This window comes from Heliangelus exortis, chromosome 2 (assembly GCF_036169615.1).
Source record: "Heliangelus exortis chromosome 2, bHelExo1.hap1, whole genome shotgun sequence".
NCBI classification, from domain to species: domain Eukaryota; kingdom Metazoa; phylum Chordata; class Aves; order Apodiformes; family Trochilidae; genus Heliangelus; species Heliangelus exortis.
In genome coordinates, this window is record NC_092423.1 from 116753588 (window position 1) to 116776178 (window position 22591).

The 22591-nt window shown below is 38.4% G+C and overlaps 2 protein-coding genes across 16 annotated transcripts in view; both read left to right on the forward strand.

Annotated features, from left to right (window-relative positions):
• The window catches only part of SGK3 (serum/glucocorticoid regulated kinase family member 3), a 63371-nt gene extending 55685 nt beyond the window's left edge, over positions 1–7686 (forward strand). For all 9 annotated transcript variants that reach the window (XM_071737680.1, XM_071737689.1, XM_071737686.1 and 6 more), the window contains 7 exons: positions 793–905; positions 2018–2054; positions 2163–2249; positions 3645–3740; positions 4390–4545; positions 5604–5693; positions 6761–7686. In XM_071737680.1, the coding sequence (XP_071593781.1) occupies positions 793–905; positions 2018–2054; positions 2163–2249; positions 3645–3740; positions 4390–4545; positions 5604–5693; positions 6761–6931 (750 nt within the window). In that variant the 3' untranslated portion in view covers positions 6932–7686. The remainder of the gene's footprint in view (positions 1–792; positions 906–2017; positions 2055–2162; positions 2250–3644; positions 3741–4389; positions 4546–5603; positions 5694–6760) is intronic.
• A 2943-nt stretch (positions 7687–10629) lies between these two features.
• MCMDC2 (minichromosome maintenance domain containing 2) lies at positions 10630–21965 on the forward strand. 7 transcript variants are annotated; one of them, XM_071737670.1, is made up of 15 exons: positions 10630–11367; positions 11431–12077; positions 12164–12294; positions 12384–12443; positions 12760–12955; positions 13727–13849; positions 14036–14143; positions 15284–15412; positions 15847–16078; positions 17702–17907; positions 18600–18766; positions 19153–19329; positions 20002–20144; positions 20686–20795; positions 21342–21965. In XM_071737670.1, exons 2-15 carry the CDS (start codon positions 11915–11917, stop codon positions 21506–21508), a joined length of 2112 nt encoding a protein of 703 aa, XP_071593771.1. In that variant the 5' UTR covers positions 10630–11367; positions 11431–11914; the 3' UTR covers positions 21509–21965. The 7 variants fall into 7 exon arrangements, 6 of the variants coding, with proteins under 6 accessions (XP_071593771.1, XP_071593775.1, XP_071593772.1 ...); XM_071737674.1 differs by having other exon boundaries at positions 21458–21965; XM_071737671.1 differs by having other exon boundaries at positions 10630–11349; positions 11413–12077.
• The last annotated feature ends 626 nt before the right edge of the window (positions 21966–22591 follow it).

Sequence of the window (22591 nt, forward strand, 5' to 3'; positions counted from 1 at the left end):
CCTATTATGTCACTGCAGCTGGACATACACAGACAAGTCTGCTGAATAAACCAGGATGTGTTAGTTCATGTTCACATGGCCTACTGTCAGTATGTATGGCATTCCTAGAGCTGGCATTCTGACTCCTTTAAGAGTCAAAGCTGGGACAAGATGGACCTTTCTCTTGTCTAATATACTGTCATCTTACTTAGATTGTGCTAGCAAATTCCTGGTTTGCTCTGCTCTAAATTCCTGGCTACAATTTCCAGGCGAACAAAAACATACAGTTCAAAACAGCTTTCCAGTTTGAAGGAAGTGCTTGGAAAGCTGTGGTGGCTTTTTGCATTTTTTCCCAAGCTATGTAGGCAGGAACCAGAAAATTTCTGTTCTTTTAAATTCTGTAGGAAGTATGCTTTCATCTGCATACTACAGTCTTTGGGTAGACTTCTGTATCTCTAAGGAGGCTGTCTTGCATTATTTACTCTTGCCAACCTCTCTTTACAGCTTAGTGTTTTATTCTAGTTCCTTTTGACTTGGTTTTAGGAGAATGTTTTTTTAAGTGTTGTAAGTTACCCGTTCATTTCTCAGCTACAGAAGAGAGGAAAGAAAGTTAGCAAAGGAATGATAGTCATGTAGCAAAATGAATTATATTACATTTCTTGGTTTTTAAAAAGTGGACAGCTAAAAAAAAATCTTACTATTTGTAATTTACTATTTGTATTTACTATCTGTAATTTTACTATTACAATTACATGTTGCCAACCTGATTTTTTGTGTGTAATTTTTTTTTATATACTATTTGCATATTTACAGCTGTTCTTTCACTTACAAAGAGAACGTTCCTTTCCTGAGCACAGAGCCAGATTTTATGCTGCTGAAATAGCCAGTGCACTGGGCTACTTACACTCCATAAATATAGTGTACAGGTAAGTTGCTGAAATGTATCCTTGTCCTGCAGAAGTTCAAAATAGGACATGTTACTGAATAAACCCCACTACATTTTCATCTTATGGGATACACCAACTTGGTGGTAAATAGTTCTTTTTTTATAGTGAATAGTTCTTTAGCTCACCAAGTTGAGTGGCAGAGTAGACATTCCAGAGAGAGAGCCACTCTCCAGGAAGACCTGTACAGGCTGGAAAAATGGGCTAACAAGAACTTAATGAAGTTCACTGGGGAAAAGTGTAAGGTTTTGCACCTGGGAAAACATAACCCAGGGGTGCAGCACAGACTGGGATCCGCATGACTGGGGATCAGCTGTGGAAAGGACCTGGGGGTCCTGTGGGACAACAGGCTCAACCTGTGTGTGTGCTGCAGTGGCAAAGCAAGCCAACAGGATGTGGGGTCACATCAACAAGGGCATCACTAGCAAAGATAAAGAACTCATCATCCTACTCTAGTGGGCCACACCTGGAATGATGTGTTTAGTTCTGGTCCCTGATATTTAAAAAAAGTTGTGGACAGGCTGAAGAGAGTCCAGATAAGGGCCACAAAGATGATTTAAAGAACTGGGCAGCCTACCATACAGGGAAAGGCTGAGAGAACTGGGTTTGTTCAGCTTTGAGAAGAGAAAGCTTAGGGGGCACCTCGTCACCATGTGCCAGTTCTTAAAGTGTGGCCACCAAGAAGTTGGAGACTCTGTTTCTACAAGGGAGTCACATGGAAAAGATGAGGAGTAATGGGTGCAAGTTATGCCTGAGGAGGTCCTGATTGAACAGCAGAAGAGAAGTTTTCACTGTGAGAACAGTCAGTCGTTGGAATAACCTTCTCAGGAAAGTGGTAGAGTTCCCAACACTGCACATTTCTAGGACTCATCTTGAGAAGGTCCTGGGCCATTTTATCTAAACAGTGTTTCTACCTAGAAAGGTTGAAACAAATGATCCTTGAGATCCCCTTCCAACCTGGAATTCTGTATTTCTGTGATAACAATTTCACCAAAACTTTAAGCTTTCAGCTGAAAAATATGAGTCTTGGCCTCTGAAGCTCCTGTGTTAGTAACTGCTGCTTTGAGTTAATACATTTTATTTTTTTTTAACAGGGATTTAAAACCAGAAAATATTCTCCTAGATTCTCTAGTAAGTATGCAACATTATTTTTTGTTTTCCATCTTCTCTCACAAAACTATAGGTATATCCACACGTTGACCATATTCTGTTTTTAAAATACCACTCTTTCTAAAACAGGGTCATGTTGTGCTGACAGACTTCGGACTTTGTAAAGAAGGGATTGCAACTTCTGATACTACTGCAACTTTTTGTGGGACCCCAGAAGTATGTTGACAATTTTTGTACCTTTTTCACTTGTAATTAATGACTGCTGACTAGTATTTGTGTAACTGGTATTTGATTTTGCACTGTTAGAGATTCTTTCAGCAAGCTCTTCCATGAAATCAAAACAAAGAGGAGCTTCTTGCAGAGCTGTTCTTTGTCCTTTTCAGTAATACAGGGTGTCTCCTACTTAGTACCCACATCCCCCTAACTCATCTCTTCCTTCCTCCTTTTTTCCAGCCCTTCTGAAACATTGTGTTCCTCCCATGTCTAACTGCTAGCTAGATACTGCAGTTAGATTGTGTAACAGCTGCAACAGATTTGTCAGTATGAGTCGACTTGCCATATTCTGCCACTGATTTTATCAAGTTTATAAGGACTTAATATGTGTGTCTTGAGCAGATTTTGCAAATGCATGAAACTGACCTTTTTAACTGAGCTTACTCAACTTTGCTGTCTCTTTACCAAGAAAACTAGGCTGGTAAACTCAGAATATGGAAGTCTTGAACACATATGAGGGATTCTCTGAAATGCCAGGATTAAGTGGCTTTGATAATTTGCTAAAAATATTTTACAGAAAGGAGTAGGACCCCATAAAGCAGAGTGGTAAATGTGAGCTGAAACAATATTTGTTAAGTATTTTGGAAAGTTCAAAGGACAATACATAGAACACTGGTGACTGTGGGTCTGTTTGAGAAAACTTGTGTTTTTTCTTGCATTCAGAGATTTAGACTTACCTTAGACTTTGCATGAATTGAAACATAAGAGGATGCTAATGCTGCTACTTTATATGAGTTCTTGAAAGTATAAAGATTAAATGTATCAGTTGTTAATAACCTTTCTAATCCAAGATTTAGATCCAGTTCTTTTATGATCCTGCTGAAAATGTAGTCATCGTCTGTGTTTCTAAACTGAATGACTTGCTGAGTCCAGTGCCTAAAAGGCTCAAAGGAGGTTTTGAAAGATTAGACAATGCTTAAGTAATTGAGCTCAAAACAATTTGTTTTTCATGCTTTTGCATAGGGAAGCATACAGGCTGAGGATGTCAGAATAGGCCTGTCTAGTAGCCAGCTTGCTGAGAAGTCTTGCCTCTGCAACACTGCAGCAATCTGTCTGAAATGTGAAACAAGTTCCGTAACAGAGGTAGCAAAGTAGTTTGGCAAAACAATAGTGTGTGGGAAGTATTTGGAAAACAGCTGTCCTACTTGGTAAGTGGCCATACTGTGATACAGTATTTGCAAGGTTTGTTGAAGGACAAGATAAATACTTAGCATTCATACAATTGCTGTGAAGTAACTTCTCCTGAAGGTGTTCACTGTGGTGTGACTAAAAGCAAGGTTTTATTCTTTCTAGTCTAATGTTCTAAAATACTTCTTTTATTTTTTATTTTTATTTTAGTATCTTGCACCAGAAGTCATTAAAAAGCAGCCCTATGACAACACAGTAGACTGGTGGTGCCTTGGTGCAGTTCTTTATGAAATGCTTTATGGACTGGTATGTATTTAGTAGGGGGGAGGTAGGGCTTCCTTCCCCCTTCCTCTCCCTTTATGTGAAGTAACCCTGGTGCATTGTTAAAGATATTAACTTTTGTGAAATACACAAATACTCCACTTAAATGAATGAACATTTTGGTTTATACTTAAAGTAGCACCTGTTCTTCTCTTTTGGAATCTGCGTTGCCTGTTGATGTCTAAAATTTTGCTTTCTGGTGAACTTCTGGACATAATTCCAGTGAAGACAAGTAGTTTTCACTTTGAGGGAATGTGAGAGTAAACTGGATCAACACTGATAATGCCCAACAAAAAAATCCAACTTATATGAAATTTTGCCCAATATTGGAATAAATAAAATTGAGAGACCTTTTTTTTTAAAATGTAATTAAAATGGGAGCTTTAAAGCTGGATGGGACCTATGGCTACTTAGGACAATGAGAACATGTTAGATGAGGAGGTGGGTGTGGAACCTATCAAGTGTAAAGGTCTGGCAGTGTTGATGGCTGAATTAGAAGCTGGCAGTGCATATGAAAGGGGTAGGTTTCTTCATTGCTAGCAGTTTGTATTTCTTATAGAATCATTCACTGATCCAGAAACATGAAACAAAATGTCACACGGCTTCAAATTAATGTACAGCTTTTACTTTTTAGCCTCCTTTTTACTGCCGTGATGTTGCTGAGATGTATGAGAATATTCTTCATAAACCCCTGGTTTTGCGCCCAGGAATCAGCCTTACAGCATGGTCTATTCTGGAAGAACTTCTGGAGAAAGATCGGCAGAGCAGGCTTGGAGCAAGGGAAGATTTTGTATGTAATGTCCTAATATATCAAGCCCCACTCATTTAAAGGGACATCACCAAATTTATTTTCACATAGTCGTTTAGTTGGAGCTAGAGCTCTGTTATGTCCATCTCTGTTTTCCTCCTTTGTGTTTTTTCCTTAAAGACAGCAGTGTAATCAGTCCCTGAAAGTTGTCTGGAAATAGTGGAGAGATGATTGTTATGAGATATAAATATTTTGAGGTTGGTTGCTGCTGTACCTGTCAGCAAAGGAAACAGTTCTGGTGTAGTAGCACTAAGGTGTACTAAGGTAGGTTTCACTGTTGGTTGTGAAACTGGGAAATAATAAAAAGAGGCTATTTTCTGGTATGTCAGCTTAACTAACTACATGAAAAACATTCAGATAGAGAACTGTGCAGACAGCAGCTTTGGTTTGTTTTTTTTAGCCGTAAAGTTATGGCAGATTTTTTTCCCAGTGTAACAACAAAAACTGTCTTTGCAAGCAGGTGATGTGAGAAGGTATAGATGTCTTCAGAACTGTGCAATGAAGAATGAGCTGGGACTTCATTAATGTAATATCTTCATAGTCCTCTGTTTGCAGCCTTAGCATTAGGTAGTCTATTGACCTTGTAAGAGCATTCAGAGGGGACTTATTTTCTCAGTATGGGGTAAGATAAAAGGCTGGTAGCATGTGGCATAGCTGTTTGCTGCTTCATAACTAGTAAGAAAGTAAACAGATCGCAGAGTTGTTGAAGCAGCCACTTCTCAAATGATCTGCTTTACAAAAACTAACAAAAGGAGCTGAGGCAGGAGCTGAGATCCTAAGAGAACATGTTGTTGCTCTATGGTAGACTTGAAGGTGGTTGATTTTAAGGCTTACAAGCAGAAAATACAATCTTGAAAGGAAAGCAGAGGCAGGCTAACAAGTTTTAATTGCTGTTTTTTACCAACTAGAGCTTTTATTGCAAAATAAACAATAAATAAACTGATTAAGTACTTGACTTTCTGACATGCAGTCTGAAGTAGTATTTACTGTGATGCACAGGGTTGATTTCTGAAATACCTAATCTTGATTTCTTACTGCAGCTTGAAATTCAAAAACACCCGTTCTTCGAATCTCTCAGCTGGACTGATCTTGTTCAGAAGAAAATTCCACCACCATTTAATCCTAATGTGGTAGGTGCCTGGTGCTGTTCTGGTTCATCCTGGCCAAATCTCTGCCTTTGAGAGTTCACCTATTTACGAAGAATGTTTGTTTCAGAATGATGAAGAGTGCGAATCACCTGGTGCTGAGTGGCAGTGATACTGTTTGTTTTTTACTTAAAACTCAGTTTAACATATCAGCATTTCTTTACTCTTCAAGGAAGAAAATACAGACAGCCTTTTTATTTGAAGACTTTCCAAAACACTTACTTCTGCTTATTTGTGGTTACAAAGCCTTAGTTGAACCTTTTCTTTATCCTCCCATCAGTATAAACTATGTCAAGCTGTGACTACTTGTCCAAAAACTCCAGGGAGGTGATGAGGGCAGGGAGAAGGGGGTGGAAAGAGGAAGGGGGGTGGGGGGGTGCAGGGTGGTGAAGTGGGACAGTGACTAGAAAGTCCTTCCTGAAGTCATATCAGAGCATCACCTTTTGTTGAGCCTGTCTGTTTGGTAAAGAAGCTTTAGCTGTCTTGTCTCTTCTCTCTGTGACTAAATACTACTGTGCTGTAATTCTTAGTTGGTTCACTGGAAAGCTGAGCTTTCATAACTGCACTATTGCTAGAATTTGACAATAAGTGTTATTGAAGGAAAAGGGAAAAAGAGATGTGGTTTGTGATTCTTTTGGTGGGCTTTGGTTTTTGTGGTTGTCTTTAGGCTGGTTGGTTTGGGGGTTTGGGTTTGGTTTTTTTTTGATACTGTTGTGGGTTTGTGGTGTTTTGTTGTTGTTGAGGATGGCATGTTACTGGGGGGGGAGGGCTGGGCTGTTCAGTTTTTGCATCTCCTTAGCAGTTGTTTAAAAAAGAGATATTTCTTATTTCCTAGGTTTATTAGATCATCAAATGTGTGGGCTCTAGCCTGAAAGAAACAAGCAGGCTTTTAGTAACTGACTTCAGAGTTGTTCTTGTATGCTTCTCTACAGTTTCTGTACTTAAAGAGGAAAGAATGACTTAAAATAGTCTCAAGACTTAAATGTGAAATCTGGGGGCAAGTTTAAAACACAGTATTAATATGAGAACTGATAGATCTTTCTGTTTTCTAGGTTGGACCAGATGATATTGGGAATTTTGATGCAGTGTTTACAGAGGAAATGGTCCCATACTCAGTCTGTGTTTCTTCCGATTACAATATTGTTAATGCCAGTGTCCTAGAGGCTGATGATGCATTTCTTGGATTTTCATATGCACCACCTTCTGAAGATATGTTTTCCTAGGAAGTTAGAACCCAACAGTGTTTTGGAAGCCTTGAGGTGAACTGAAATGTTAGGGTTATGGACACATTCCAAAATAGTGTAACCAGTGCCTCGGTTTGTATGTAGGTTTGAATCCTATGAACAACCTTTCTCTGCTGTGTAGGAGGAATTTGGGCATTTTGGATGGCTTTATTTGGGGTTTGAACTGTTTGTTCCTGCTGCAGAAAATATTTTTTAAAACCTTTAAAAAACATTCTCTACATATTTTTTAAGCAAAAACACTGACTGTTCTCCTCAGTCCCTTCAAGTTTACATTCATACCTATCTAAGATTTGGCTGGCACAAACAGCAGCAAATTTAGTAAATCTATAATGCTTTTGTACCTATTTACAGTGACTTTGTGCTTGAATTGTAACTATGCAAATTGTCTTTTGTATATCCTGGTTTAAAAAAGGTAAATGTTTTCCCTGTGTTATCAGTTGGAAATATATGTTAATTTACCTGTCAGCACTTAAATGAGGGGTTAATATAAATTGAGACCATTATTATAAAAGGAATTCTACAGAATGAAAAGTTGGTCATGTAAAACTGGAGTGTTTCTCTTGTGCTTGCTGATGTACCCATTTACTCAGTCTGAGGTATGGGGGATTACTCAAAGCTAAGATGAACAAATTAACTGGATTTATGTCATAACATTACTGATCACGCGTTCTACTTTTCCTTCTTCCTTGAGATAAATACATTTTCAACTACATTAAAAATATTTTTGGTTAAAACTCTGCTTTTCCAAAGATGTAATATGCAATAATCACTGTTACTTTAAAAGGCTATCTGCTTTGACCTTTTGGGGTGGGTGGTGAGCAGATCATGCCAAATACTAGGAATTTCTCTCACAGATTTATAGTTTGAAACACTAATATGTTCCAAATTGATTGTACTTCAACATTCATAGCTTGTATTTCAACATTCATAGCTACTTGTCTTTGTGTTCCATTTTGCACCATTTTTAAATCTTCACTTGGTATTAGAGGGAAAATGTAGATTACGCTGATAATTTTTGAAATGTGAAAAGCTGTTGTATTTCTCATAACATACACATGTATGGACAAGCTGATAATTCTGAACTATTTCTGTTTAAGGAAATTTTTTTAAGCAATGCAAAAATTGACTGCAGTTAAAATGTATAAAGGCCTATCATTATAGTAGTTTTATTATATATATATATTGTAAATAACAACCTATTTTTGTCTGTTGCTTCAGAAATGTTGTGTTTTTTGTTCGTGCATACATTCAGTTAAATGCCTTGATTTGAGAGAAGTCTGATAAGCAGAGAAGTCTGAGCAGCCAGAGTTGAATGTTAGATAAATCATCTCACTTTTCACAATATAAGAAAAATTAAAATAAGAAAAGAAAAATGAGAAAAATGCTGTAAATACAGCATCAAGGTCAGTTAAAATTGAGTGTAAAATGAGTGTGGTAAACCATGATTCTTTTGATATTAATATCCTGTTGTGTCACAGGGAAACACTGAACAGGATTCTTTGCTTATCTTATCTCTATCTCCTGTAACACTGTCTCCTGCAGAGCCCTTAAGTGATATTGAGCAGTTGCTACATGAGGTGTTGGAAGGAGTGGCTGGGTAAAGCAAGTAAGAATTGACATTGGCATGGACAGGAGGAAGAACTGTCTCATTTGTGGAAGTGGACTGTGAGTGCTCATTTTCCATAGTGCTGCTCTTTGGAAATAGCTATGCAGCTGTCTGGGTCAGTCTGAGTAGCATTTTTTTTTTTGTTTGTCTTTGTTTTGGATGGTTGGTTTGTTTGGGTTTTTTCTTTTTTTTATATATGAGTGTTTTTGATGGACAGGAAAGCATAAATTGATTGTAAGTCAGGAAATATCCATTTTCATAGTGTATTTTTACTCTGAATACTCCTGATTGTGGGTTGCTAGAACTCTTTATGGCAAGGAAGCAGATACTGTAGCTGCTTTCTACTTCTTCCAGCAAGTGAGGAAGATGAGAGATGGAGAGTTGAACTTCTGAAGTTGTTGCTGTGAGAGCTAGCATTACTTCTGGTTTTTGTCTATACCTGGCTGCCTGACTGGATAAGGGGGGTTTGTTTGGTGGTTTTTGGGTTGGCGTTTTTTTGTCATACTTGTGGGGTTTCTTTCCGTTTTTACCAAAAAAACCCCAAAAAAGCAAAAAAAAAAAACAAAAACAAGTAAACATAAATGGCAGTGGTAGTTATTTCTGAGAGAGCAGCTTATTAAGCGTTTTCCTTGAGCAAGCTCTGCCTTTTTGGTTAAGGGTGAATGTTTTTAAACATATCACTTCTGATTCACTTTGTTCCTTCTACTTTAAGTTCATCTTGTGAAATGCCTTGATCAGAGTAGGACTTCTGAAGAAGTCTGAAGGCTCTGTGTGCAGCCAACATCAAAGGTGTAAAAGCCTCACAGTAATCTTTTCATCTAGTGCTCTCATTCTGCATCTCACGATGTTGATTTTCAAAGTGTGACAGCTGGGTTCAGGTTGCTTCTTCACCCACGCTGAGCTGAAAAGTGAACCAAGTGGTTGTGGTAAAGCCCAGACAGGAGATTTGTCAAAAACCTCCACAGGAACCACCTGTGGTATTCCCTTCCTGTTTTGTCAGAGATGTAATAAAAGGGAGGTAAAATGTGTTTTCTTGTGACTAACACAAGGGTTTTGCCTGTCCGTAGCAAAAGGAGATTGTTCCTTCCCTTTCAGAGAGGTGCCTCTTACCCCCCTGAGGAGTAGGCCTTGTGGTGCTGTGGAAGCGAAGGACTGGTCTTTCCTCCTGGGAGGAGAGGGAGACAAGCAGAAGACCATGGGACTGAATGAAATTCACAGCAGTTGTAAAAACACAAACTGAAATACAACAGAAAAAGGAAGCTGAGGTGTGCTTTCCTGGGAGGTAAGTTTGCAGATGGCTGGCATGCTGAAGGCAGCAGTTAAGTATGCACAGTTTATTAATGAAAGAGTTAAAATGGTTTTACAAGTAACGTCGTATTTTAGTACTCTTAGCATGCTGTCAGTGCATGACCTGCCCGGGACTGTGGCTGCAGTACAGCCCGCCCCGTGAGGCAGTCACCCCGAAGAGGTGGTCGGCCATGAGCAGCTGTGGGTAGCAGGTGGGCTCGGGTTTTGCCCTCACTTTGCCCGGGCGGGAGTTGCTTTCAACACCTCCCCTGCCCTTTGGGTGGTGGCGGCTGTGAGGCTGCGGCTGCCGGACCGGGACCGAGGGTGCTGCGGCGCCTTCCCGCCGGGGCTCCGCGCTGCCTCACGGTGGCCGCCGGCGGAGGGGGTGAGGGAGCGGCAGAGGTAGCCCCGTCCTGCGGCTGTCGAGCCTCCTGGTACCGCCTCGTACGTGGTCCCGTTCGCCTCTCCTGCCGGCATACCAACGCCCCCATAGGGAGCAGGCGTCCTGGGCCTTCTCTCTGCTTCGGTGTGGGCAGCCCGGGTGTCCTCGGCCCCCATTGCTGCCGACGCGGCAGTGCTGGAGGGAGGGGGGAAGGGTATGGGAAGCCGGGAGAATGTTCGGGGGAGGGCGCCGGGGTGGTTTGAGATGAAGAAGGGGTGTGCTGACGGCCGGAGCATGAGGGCAGGAGGGTGGTGGTGGTGGTGGTGGGTGTTCCTCCAGGGGTGTTCCTCCAGGAGTGTTCCTCGTTGGAGTGCTGGTGAGTGGGGTTACCAGGCTGGGGGTAACTGATGAACACTAGGCCATGATCAGCCAGACTTTCAGACTATATTTTTTCAAGCTTAGGCGATGACAGTGTTTCATGCACAGCGACCTGGGCTGTGGTTTAGTCCTTCGTTGTCATGTTTGGTGTCGTGTCCATCTTGTCTGGGGATTAGAGGGACCAGGGACATACGGTGGATCAGCGTGGGAGTGTTTCTTTAATCCCTTCTTGCTGAAGATTTCAAAGGATAAAGCAGTAATCGTATAGGAGTAATGCTAAAGAAACTAAAAAAAAAAAAAAAAAAAAAAAAAAATCCTTACTATAAATTCTCTTTCAACTTGTGCTTAAAATGTGATCCTTCAGGCACTGAACACATCTGCCAGCGTACAACATACAGTTCTCAAGATGCCAGGGTTTACACTGCTGCCACTCTGGTGTTGCATTGGTATCTAGCCAGTCATTTCAGATGCTGGATCTATTGGCCCTCTCAAAGCCAATTCTGTGGACTCCTACAAGGGATCTTTTGTATGCTATGAGCTGTGCTTTCTCATCAGCCCAGTAACTCTGTCTTTCCCTTTACCAGGTAGCTCAATCTCTTTTTGAAGATTTAAGTGGCATTTCCTATTGGTCATCTACAGAGAGGGCAAAGGACACTTTGTAGAAGAAAATCTGTAAGACAGTAAAACTGATAGGTATATACCAACCAGCATATTTTGGCTTTAGCAATTCTTCCTCTAAATTCAGTGAAGCAGTGCTTCATGGTGTGAGGTTCTTTTTAAAAATGCAGACATGTAGGCAATACTCAGTGAAAACGGCACTTGAAGAGCATAGTCAGTCTCCAAACCAAAACTGTAGTCGTGAATGTTTTATCTGTGGGAATCAAAACTGATTGTATGTGTTTGCAAGATCAACACCTTAAGTCGTGCTACAGGAGGTAACAGCACACTAGCAAATTCCTGTTTTGAAAAGGGGAAAGGTGTTGCCCAGTTTCAGACTTTTAACAGCTAAGACAGGTTTCTAAGATAACAGAGATGCTAAGTCTTTTGACAGGTTGGTTATACCTATAAGATACATAAGGAAAGTTACATTAAATGCAAGCTTTAAGTTCATGGGTTGAGGAATTGGGCAGTGAAATACTTCACTGAGAAAACACTAGAGCATTCTTCATTAATTTATTTTGGGAATGTAGTATGCTTCAACATTATTGCATTTTAAAAAGCCTTAAAGAATTGCATAGTTTGGAAGAGGGACTAATTTTGTATAGTTTGTTAATACATCTTTATTATTACCATACCATCAGCAGTTCTAATGTTATTTCTTCACAGTTTATTTCAATATTCTGACAAGAAGTGCAAACATCTTTCTTGCAAGATGCATCGTGAAATACAGAAAATGAGGGAAATTGCCCTTGTTTACCTTGACAGAAGTGGTGGCCTTCAGAAATTCGTGCACGACTGCAAAAAATACAACGGTATTATTCACTCGATAGTCTGTTGACTGATATAAAATGTTACACAAATCTTACTTTTTTATTGAAGATACTTTCTGCTTCTACAGACTCAAAACAAAGTTATGCTGTTTATCGTTTCATTGTTTCAATAAATCCTTCTGATATTGCTGAGTTAGATGCAACTCTTGGAAACTACATTCTTCATAATCCCATACAAGCTGCACAGATTTTTCAGTCAGTAAGTATATATTTATAATTAAGAGTAAATTAAAGTAAATCTTTCAACTAGATTTTCCCTTGTAAAGTGAAGTTATTTTTCAATCTCAGGTATGTTTTGTAGCTATTAAGACATTATCATTAATTGAACAACTGCAGACAGAGGCCCAGGTGAGTTGTCTTTTAAGTATGGTAAAGTTTTTAAAAATACTATTTTTGTGTTAACTTTTTGGTTCCCATTTTCTGTTGATTGTGGTACTATTTGTAATTTCAAATAGCTGGAAGTCTCACCTAACCATATTACAAGAATTTTGAGATAATAAATATGAAACTGAAGTAGTCTTACAAGTCATGTGTTTCTGAATTTCTTTTCTAGCAGATATCTACATCTATATATATACATATCACACTGTGTTTGTCCATGCAAGCAAAGCAGTTTTAAATTAAAAAAAAGAAATGGTATTAATGTGGTTGTGTCTCTTGTTAGATTAGTATACTGCTGAAACCAACACATTTGCCACCTCTACCAAGTTATATTCTGAGTCTTTCTGTGTTTCCGTTTAATTACACATCTCAAAGATTTTATATGTCTGAAGGAATAGCAATCGCGATGGGAACTGTAACAAAATACACACAAGGAGCAAGATTTCTTTGTACTGAGGAAACCTGTCCTTTTTCTGAAGGTATTTAAAATTTAAAAAGTACTATTTCAAAAGCTTTTTAATAATTTTGATAATAGATATTAAAAGCCTAGCGTGAAAAAGACATGAACAAAAACTGGTAGAATTTTTTTTTTTTTTTAAACTCTTTATGCTTGTAGAAAAAAAACAGAACATTATGCTTAAGTGACTGGCAAAAGCTTCCAGCATAGAACATATGTTTTAATGATTAGCTGCCTTCTGTGGAAGCTGTTTTATTTGCTTCCTCCTGTAATAGAGACCATAAAGTTATGGTTGTTTCTCCCAAGGTTAGGAGGCTGAAGAATAAATAAGGATGATTATTTTATGGGGGCACCTACCTCTCATAGTAAATATCCGTATCTCATGTCATTCCCATCCAAGGAAGAAGTGGCAGCTGCGTTTTTACTGCGGCTCAGAAAGCCAGGCCAAGCTGCTCTGCCTGGGATTGTTCAGTGGTTAATTCTGCCACCTTGTGGTCGACCTACAACCAGTTAGCGCAGAACACCAGTGGAAGTGTAATAGATGACAGAATAATTCGGGTTGGAAGGGACTTCTAAAGGTCACCCAGTTCAAACCCCCCCTTCTGTAAGCCGGGACAACGTCAACTCGATCAGGTTGCTCAGAGCCGCATCAAGCCTCACCTTCAATATCTGAAGAAACACATTATAAAATTTGAATTTCACTGTCCAGTATTTTAATCACTTCTATGGGAAATTCAAAATGATAGCCATGTCCTCATCTTAAATATTTGGTAAATTTATTTATTTTTTTTAGGGTTTAGGTACATAAGAGTGCATCTGCCTGGAGCTACAGAATCTGCCACAGTGAGGAGTGATTTTGTGTGTAGTTTGTGTTCTTCACCGCTGCAGGAAGACATGAAATTTAGAGTACTTGGTGGTAGGATCTATGTGGTTTTATTTCTAGATCAGTTACTTTCCTACTTGTGTTACATAATAAGTAAACAAAATGCTTAAGTGGAAAAAAGACCAAGATAGACGAATAATTTTAAAAATTCAAAGAAACAACAAAAAAGCTGTACTATTTTTGAAAGAACTAACCTTTTCTTTGCCTTCATTTTGAAAGATAAACAAATAGTCGAAATGATTGATGCAAAAGTTCTTAATGCTTTGAAAGGCTATTCCAATGATAAATCACATTTTAGGATTCAGACACTTACAGTTTTCTTGAGAGGTAAGTTGACTTCTGGGGTTTTGTCAAAAATGTTTCAGAATTAAATTGTAGTAATTCCTTGCACTTTCCTTACAGACCCATTCCTCTGGATAAAATGATGGAAGTCACCACTTGTATTACAGTTCTTTAATAAAATTAGGGGAGGGGGGAAATCCATAAAATTAGCTACATGGCTAAACAGTATGCACAGTTGACTAACGAGGGCACATGGCAAAACTCTTGCATTCAATTTTATCCCTTCATTTTTTAAAAAATCCCCTGGCAAACTCTACAGTGTCACATTTTAAATATAACTTGGTTTTTTTCCTCCTTTCTACTACCTTTGGTCATACTGTTTTGTACTGATTCTATGGATTTTTAACATGCTTCTTCAATCCAGATACTTTCTGCATTCCATTAGGATTTTTGGCATCTACTACCACTACAAACATTAAATAATTTCTAATGTTATCTAACTAAAATCACACCTCACCAACATAATTCCATTATTCTCTTAAATAAATGATATAAAACAGAATGTATGGGTGGAATACTGCAAGTTATGCATGCATTAGATTTCCACTGGCTTCAGTGATCAGTGAGGTTAGACAGGGCCTCACAGCTGAGGTTCATATTTGACTGCAGCTAACTCACATTTCCAAAAATAAATGTGATATTTTTTTTTAAGAGGCACAGAAACACAAAGGTTCCCAAATCTGTGTGTCTTTTTAAAATCTGTTCAGTTTGGATCTCCTTTTTATAGTGTGTTTTTCTCTGACATCTTGTAAGATAGTATCTGATAATGGTGTCACAAGTTTCAGAGTAGGAACGCATACTTGCAAACCACTGTCAGTTGTGTTTTCAATGCAGAACTAAATGCATCACATTTTCTTTATCAGGAATCTACTTCTCACCTTGTGTGCCTTACTTTCCTTTTGCACTATTAGTGAAAATGCATGCTTCATATTTTTTCTTGTCCATTCTGGTGGACTTGGTATCCAGCTCTTGTTTTCCTCAATTAAATGGAAATGTTCAAAATGTGAAGTGTTTTGACCTTGTGTTTAAAGCTGTTCTTATACCTTAACACATATGTGTGTTCTCCTCCCCACCCCTTTTTTTTTTTTTTTTTTTTTTTTTTTTTTTTTTTTTTTTAATTTCTAGATGAACTGGCCAATAAAATGAAAATAGGAAACCACTACAAGATTATAGGAATTCCAGCTTGTGTGCAAAATGGCTTACAAGCTACAGCATGTATGGAAGTCAGTAGTATACAGCTCTATAAACCAAACGGTAGGGAAGTGTCATTAAAAATTGACTAAAAAAGTTGCTAAATATTCTAAAACAAAATTTAGAGAACTGGTACAGTTTTCTGTTATCAAGAGGCCCACGTTTCAAAACCACTCTGGGACTTTCCTCTTACAGTAATTATGTTACTGTTACTTGAGAGTATCTTATTTTGCCAAATGGGAAAATACATCATTATGTACTGCATATCTTCAACTTTTCTTTCCAGCTTCTCCTATCTGCTGGGAGATACTTTGAAATCATACATTAAATGAACCTGACATTTCAGTCAGATGTTTACATTGTGACATAGCGTGTAATCCATAAACGTTTTAGTTCTTTGTAGGCTTTGTATCAAGAGTAGAATGGTGATTTGTACTAATACACAAACATAGCTCTCCTAGGGAAGTGTTTACTAACCTGCACTTTGTTTTAATTAGGTCCTTCTTCTGTCAGTGACAATTTTAAGCATCTGCTCTCACTAACTTCAAGTTCATGCTGGAGTTTTACAGCCATTCTTGCCAACATCTTTGCTTCTCAAGTTGTTCCACCAGGCACTTACAATACTCTCAAGCTTGCAATATTGCTGAGTCTAGTGCAGACCTGTGAAGAAGAAAACACAGATTATCTGGATCTGTTGATTGTGACAAGTGACACACTAGTAATTGATAGGTAAAGAGATTCCTTATTTTTCACATAAATTAGAATTTAAAACATGAGTATTTTTAAACATAGTAAGATTTGTCTTGCATGAAAGGCTAAAGAGACTATTTAAAAATAACCTAGAGGTCTCCAACAGAGTAAAAGTGTACAGCTTTTTTTTTTTTCCCCTGGGAAATTTTTATTTATCTCAAGATATAAATCTAGATCAGAACTTCACTAATAATGAAAACCTCTTAACGCTCTCATAATTACCTCAGTAAGATTTGAATACAAGCACTGTTTAGCAGAGCTCAAACAAAACATTCTTCTAAATTCAAAACTGAAGCCTGTCCCAGAAGCTGGTAATGATATAAGCAAAGGGCTCTGCTTTTCAAATCTATCACTTTAAGCCTTTTCATCATCACTTCTCAGTTTTAGCATTTTCAGTTAATAAGCAGTGTACAAGTAAGTACTTAACATCTTTAGAACTCTTTTTCATAAAAACCATACTGATAAAGTTTACATCTTTACATGCTGATCATAAATCCAGCTGTTGTTGCCCTTAATACAATGTTTTCCTGTACTTGAGCGTTTTATTTACCCCTGTGAAGACAGAACTATAAACTGATAACACATTTTCCCGTATCGTGCAGAAAAGTACAATACACTCAGCTTTAAATTTACATTAATTTAAACAAAAATGCTTCCTATTAAAAATACTTTTGCTACTTCTAAATTTTGCTGTAGGAATTAGTTCAAATTTAAAAACAAATACAGGTAGCAATGTTTTTTCCCCAGATTAAAAAGAAGATTTCCTAAGAAAAACGATTGGAACTCAAGAGTGTTTTGAAAAACCAAAACATCTGGTTAATATTAAAACAGTTGCACATTGTAAATCTTGGTTAGTAGTGTCATTTGTACTGTTTGCATGTCCACATAGTATTTTGTCAGCAGCCTGTCAGAGCAGGCATTTTCTGCTTTCAATTTCTATTGATATAACAGCCTATATATTAATAATCACTTTATCCCATTTATTAATAGTAGGATAAATCATGCTCTGACATCTTAAAGTCATCAGCAGTCTTTGATTGTGGAACCAGACAGACATTTTGCAACCTTTGTGCCAAGGAACATAGTACAGGGGATGAAAAAGAAATTCTATACCTGCTTTCTCCAACAGAACTGGGTAGGAAGGAAGGGGCCATAACCCAGGCAGGCAGAGCTTGCAAGTTCCCAACCTCCTCCTTGTTCCCAGATGGCCAGGACTGCTAATCTGTCACCATTTTAAATGCCTGGAAAAGTTCTGTAGAATAGGAGTTAACAGTATTGGGGTTAAATTATGAGACTTATTTGATTTCCTAAGAATTACTTCTATTACACACCATGATTTGCCTCATCTGTTAAATCCATAAGAAATAGTCTTGTTGGCAGTTGTTGGTGAAAAAGCTTGGACTTCTACCTTTGTATTCCATTACTTGAAACATTGAGTTTTGACACTGGATTTATGTGAAGGGGGTTGTTGGGTTTTTTGTTGTTTCTAAGTGAGTCTTAATGTATGTAAATAGCTTTATAAAGCATGAAGTAACTTTAAGTTTTGAAAAACTGAAGAATAATTAAACAATTTGTGACTGACAGAATTATTTAATCCTCTAGGCTTCTGAATTACAGCCTCTGTCTTCTGCCCCGTGGCATCCGACACCCCCCTTCTGGTGAAATGTTTCCTTCTGTCTCCAAAGATAAACACGGAACCGGAAGTGCCTGCATTCACGCTTGCAGTGCTCTGCTGGCTAAGGGTGGTATCTGTTACATAGGAGACTTGTCTTCATATAAGAAGGATAAACTTGAACATCTACAGTCAGGTAGTCTCACACCTGCTAACAAATGAGGGGACAGAACAAAACAAACATGCACATTCAGGGCCAGGTTTGTTTCAGGGCTTACAGCTCTCAAATGATGGGAAAATCTAGAAGTCACTTTTAACCTGTCTGCGTAGGAAACAAGGACAAAAGTGCCAAGATCCTGTAAACTTATTTGCTACACAGGCTGCACCACAGAGATCATAGAATCCTAGAATTGGCTGGGTTGGAAGGGACCTCAGAGATCATTAAGTCCAACCCTTGATCCACTACCACTGCAGTTACCAGACCATGGCACTGAGTGCCACATCCAGTCTCTTTTTAAATATCTCCAGGGATGGAGAATCCACCACTTCCCTGGGCAGCCCATTCCAATGCCTGATCACCCTCTCAGTAAAGAAATTCTTTCTAATGTCCAACCTAAACCTCCCCTGGCACAACTTAAGACCCTGCCCTCTTGTCTTGCTGAGAGTTGCCTGGGAAAAGAGACCAACCCCCACCTGGCTACACCCTCCTTTCAGGGAGTTGTAGAGAGTGATGAGGTCTCCTCTGAGCCTCCTCTTCTCCAGGCTGAACAGCCCCAGCTCCCTCAGCCTCAGATCTTGACAATTTGGTAAAATACATAATCATGCCTGGTTTCAGGCAGTGCGTGTGACAGATTGATCATGTAACTGATGCATTTTGTCCTGTCCTAGTGCTGGAAAGCAGAACAACAACAGTATTCATTCCTGGGAAGAAGTATGGAGAAGAGGCTGACCAGCAAGTTACTTTTTCAGTTGAGACCAATTTTTGGTCTTTTGTAGATGTGGATTCTTCCTCAAAGAAACATATACAAAAGGATAACTTTTTAATTGGACAGATGGTAAAGCACATGTCTTGTTATGATAGGAACTGCATGACAGCAGCAGCATTACATTTGTGTTTATGGTTATTTTAATCTACAAAATAGTGAAAACAATCAACTTGTTGTTTCCCAAAAAGTCACAACTTCAGTGACTTTAAAACAAGTATCTTCTAAAACAAGCTAGCTTTCCAAAAGTAGATGTAATTTATTTTATTCATAGACCAGCTGTTAACAACTACTATTGAAACAAAATTTTACTGCATATATTATAGCTAATCATTAGATAAATCTTGCAGGACTCAGTACACATGGATATTGAACACACAGATTGAAGAAAACAAGTATTTCTTCAAGTCAAAAGGCCAAAATAAAGTAACTTTTCTTTCTGTGGGTGTTCTCTGTAGGACATGAGTCTGATTCCACCCAACCTTCTAGATGGCTTTGGGCTTTTGATATACAACGAATTGCCTTCGTATCGACTGTCTTCTCCCCTTGTGCAGCATATATTGAAAAAAGCCATTAATCCACAAGCCATGCTATACAAAGTCTCACAGCAGTTCAGAATGCAGGATTATGAGGAGGTAACAGATACTACCCAGCAATTTAGGAATGCATTGTACTTGGGAATATCATAGTATTTCTGGAATCAGAAGGTTCTGTCTGCACCTTCCAGTTGCTTATTTTTAAACCTAGTATTAATACTCACTTCTTACCTTTCACTCTTCACCATATTCATAGAATCATAGAATTGGCTGGGTTGGAAGGGACCTCAGAGATCATCAAGTCCAACCCTTGATCCACTACTGCTGCAGTTACCAGACCATGGCACTGAGTGCCACATCCAGTCTCTTTTTAAATATCTCCAGGGATGGAGATATTCCACTAGTACTAATTAGGATCATTGACAGAAATAGCTTTTGTTCTTCAAAAGGGCCAGCATCACAAATGTGGTTTGATCTGGCTTCTGAAAAACTTACTGGGCTAACATTCATGTAAGAACACATCTCCAGTACTTCTTTTACCAAGAATAGTTTACAAGCAGTAGTAAAATATTCTATTCTACATAAACTGCCAGTATCTCTAGCATATATAAGACAACTCTATTAATATTAAGATAATCCTTATGTGTAGGTGAATGGTAACAATTGTCTTTAAAAAAAATGTCTAGAATATATATTATTATGCCCCAGTGTGAAAAATGCAAATTCTTTGTTTTCCAGTTGAGTATTTTAAAACGTACACCCTCTCTTTAGCTTATTTTGTTTGCTAGGAATCTTCATGTTGAGCTGAGTTCAGAAGCAGAAAGCCTCATTCAGGGCTACTACGTTGCAAGTCGCAGAGTGAGAAGAGATTCTATTCATGGATCAACTTTATCAGCATCTGCACTAAAAATTCTGTATGTCATTTCATAGTAAAGGCAACACATCTATGTTTAAAGTAGAATTTGTGCTAACCTGCTCAAAAGCTTGCTAAAACCTAGACAGGGCTCTCAATTTTTTAGAAGCTCAATCATAAAGAATCCTATTTACTGTTTATGAATACCATTTATTTTATATAGTGATGAAAAAAAAGCTTGAAGAACTTTGCCAGGGGAAAAAAACACAAACAAATGTGATATAAGAAACAAGTATCACTATTACAGCTCTCTAGGAAAACAAAACATGGTACTTAAATTATTTCATCTTTGTACTATGGAAGCAAAAAATTGAGTAGATGCCAAGTTCCTCTGTGTTCAGAGCACAAGAAAGTTACACAAAACACATACTTTGCCAGTGATGAGTATCACTACAGTATTTGTGGGAAGTTTACACAGTTCAAGTAGGGAAAAACACCCACTCCTGTTAGCTTACAATTTACAGAAGTGCTGCAAACAGGGCAATATCTACTGCATTCATGTCTGCAATGTTATGTCTGACGTGCTTGTATTAATCTCTTAGGATCTCACTGTCTAAGGCTCATACTAAACTGAGTTTAAGAAAGTATGTACTTGAAGAAGATGCACTGATTGCCATCTTGTTACTTGAATCATCTCTTACCCTAAAATACGGTAAATAATGCATTTATTTTTTGGTTTTAGTCTTGGGTGTGCTGCTTTCATACTTTGGCAATTTAAGAATTTCTAGCAATTGATTGGAATACATCAATTCAATTCTCATCAGTCTAGAATTTCTCCTGTTGAAGATGATAAAAAGTCTTCCAGCTGACTTTCCTGCAAAGTCTTGGTGCTGTCCATCATTAGGCTCCAGGCAAGCACCAGGCCCCCACCCTTTATGCTGGTTTGTAAAAGCCATCACTTCTCTTAATAGTGGTCCAGGTTAAGCAAAAGACAGATTTCCCTCCCTAGGGAAATAGAAGACAGGGGCTGAGAGGGTTTTGTTTTTTTTTTTTCATCTAGCATCACAGTCACATTTGTTCATACACAAATTTGACAGCAAGGCAAGAATTATGAGGTAACACTTAACAACCAATGGTAACAACCTTGAATGCTAACATTTTTTTAGTAATCACAGTGTCACATCTTTTTTGCCCTCTGAGTCCTGCCAAGGTTTTATCAAGTCTTTTAGTTTAAGTTCTTTATTTCTTCTTTGCTTAGGCAAGTCTGCATTATGCATACCACCAAATCCTGTATTTCCATTTGACCTCAGTGATGAAAACGCTCTGTTGCAGAGAGATAGTTACCTAATGCAGTGTCACCATCACCTCCTCAAGTTTATTGGTGCATACGGCCCAGGAATTCACACTAACACCAATGAAGAGTGAAAACACCAGTCTGGAAGTCTGACACTTCTGCTTTAGCTTTTTGAGATACTGCAGTTAAAATTACAACTAAGAAGAGGATTTTAAAATATTTGTGTTAAGACAGTTCACTGCATTTTTGCTAAGGAATAAAGCATAGCTCACAAGATTCATTACAAGTTTTGCAGCATTGTTGTTTGAAGACAGGAGAGTTGTGTCTTCATCCAGGGAGGCTTCAGAATAAAGCCACGGCCTGAACTTCTCTTCCTGGATACCACTGTTCATCTGCAGTTAAGTAACACAAGCAAATGAGGGTTCTTTTTAATTGAATAAAACTATAGCAGTTAAACCAGGAGTTTGGAATTTATTGTTTCACTTTAACTACATTAACTCTGCAGTTTTTCTTGTTACTTCTTTTCAAATGTACCACTCCATGAGGGTTAAATAGTTTTAAGTACATTAAAACTCTAGTGTAAGCCAACTTTAATTATTGCTCATGTTCCAAGAGGCATCACCATACTGCTCAATGTTCCATGCCTTAATTTTACATTATTGCAACATACTAGACCAGGACAAAAGGGTGCTGCTGCAACCTGGAAAAATACAACACCCAGCAAAAAACACCCAACCAGTATCTCCACATTACGTTACAGAGACTGCAGGGGAGAGCAGAACCCTAAGGGAAGTAGCAGCTCAACTTTACCTCCCTGCAAAAAGAAGTGTCAAGAGTGGTAAAAGAGGTATCTGAGCTCCAGTATGCTTCTCCATTCTGTGGATTTTATCTTCCTAGTAAGGACAAAGCAGTAGACAGAAAGACTGATCAGTTTTTACAGCCAAGAGGTCCATGGTGAAGAAAAAAAATAAAATGTAAAGACTCCCTGTCAGATTTGGACAAGATGAATACCAAAGGCTTGGTGTGACTCCTATTGTCATCCAGCAGGATCATGGTTCTGCTGCTCACACAGCCTCAATAAAAAAAGACAGTCACTGAAAAGAGAAACCCAAAATTTTATTCATAGACACATTGCCTTGGAGGTAAGCTGCCACCACTAACACTGTGAACACTCATTTTAACCCCCAATTTATTCAACTTTGCTCAATTTATTT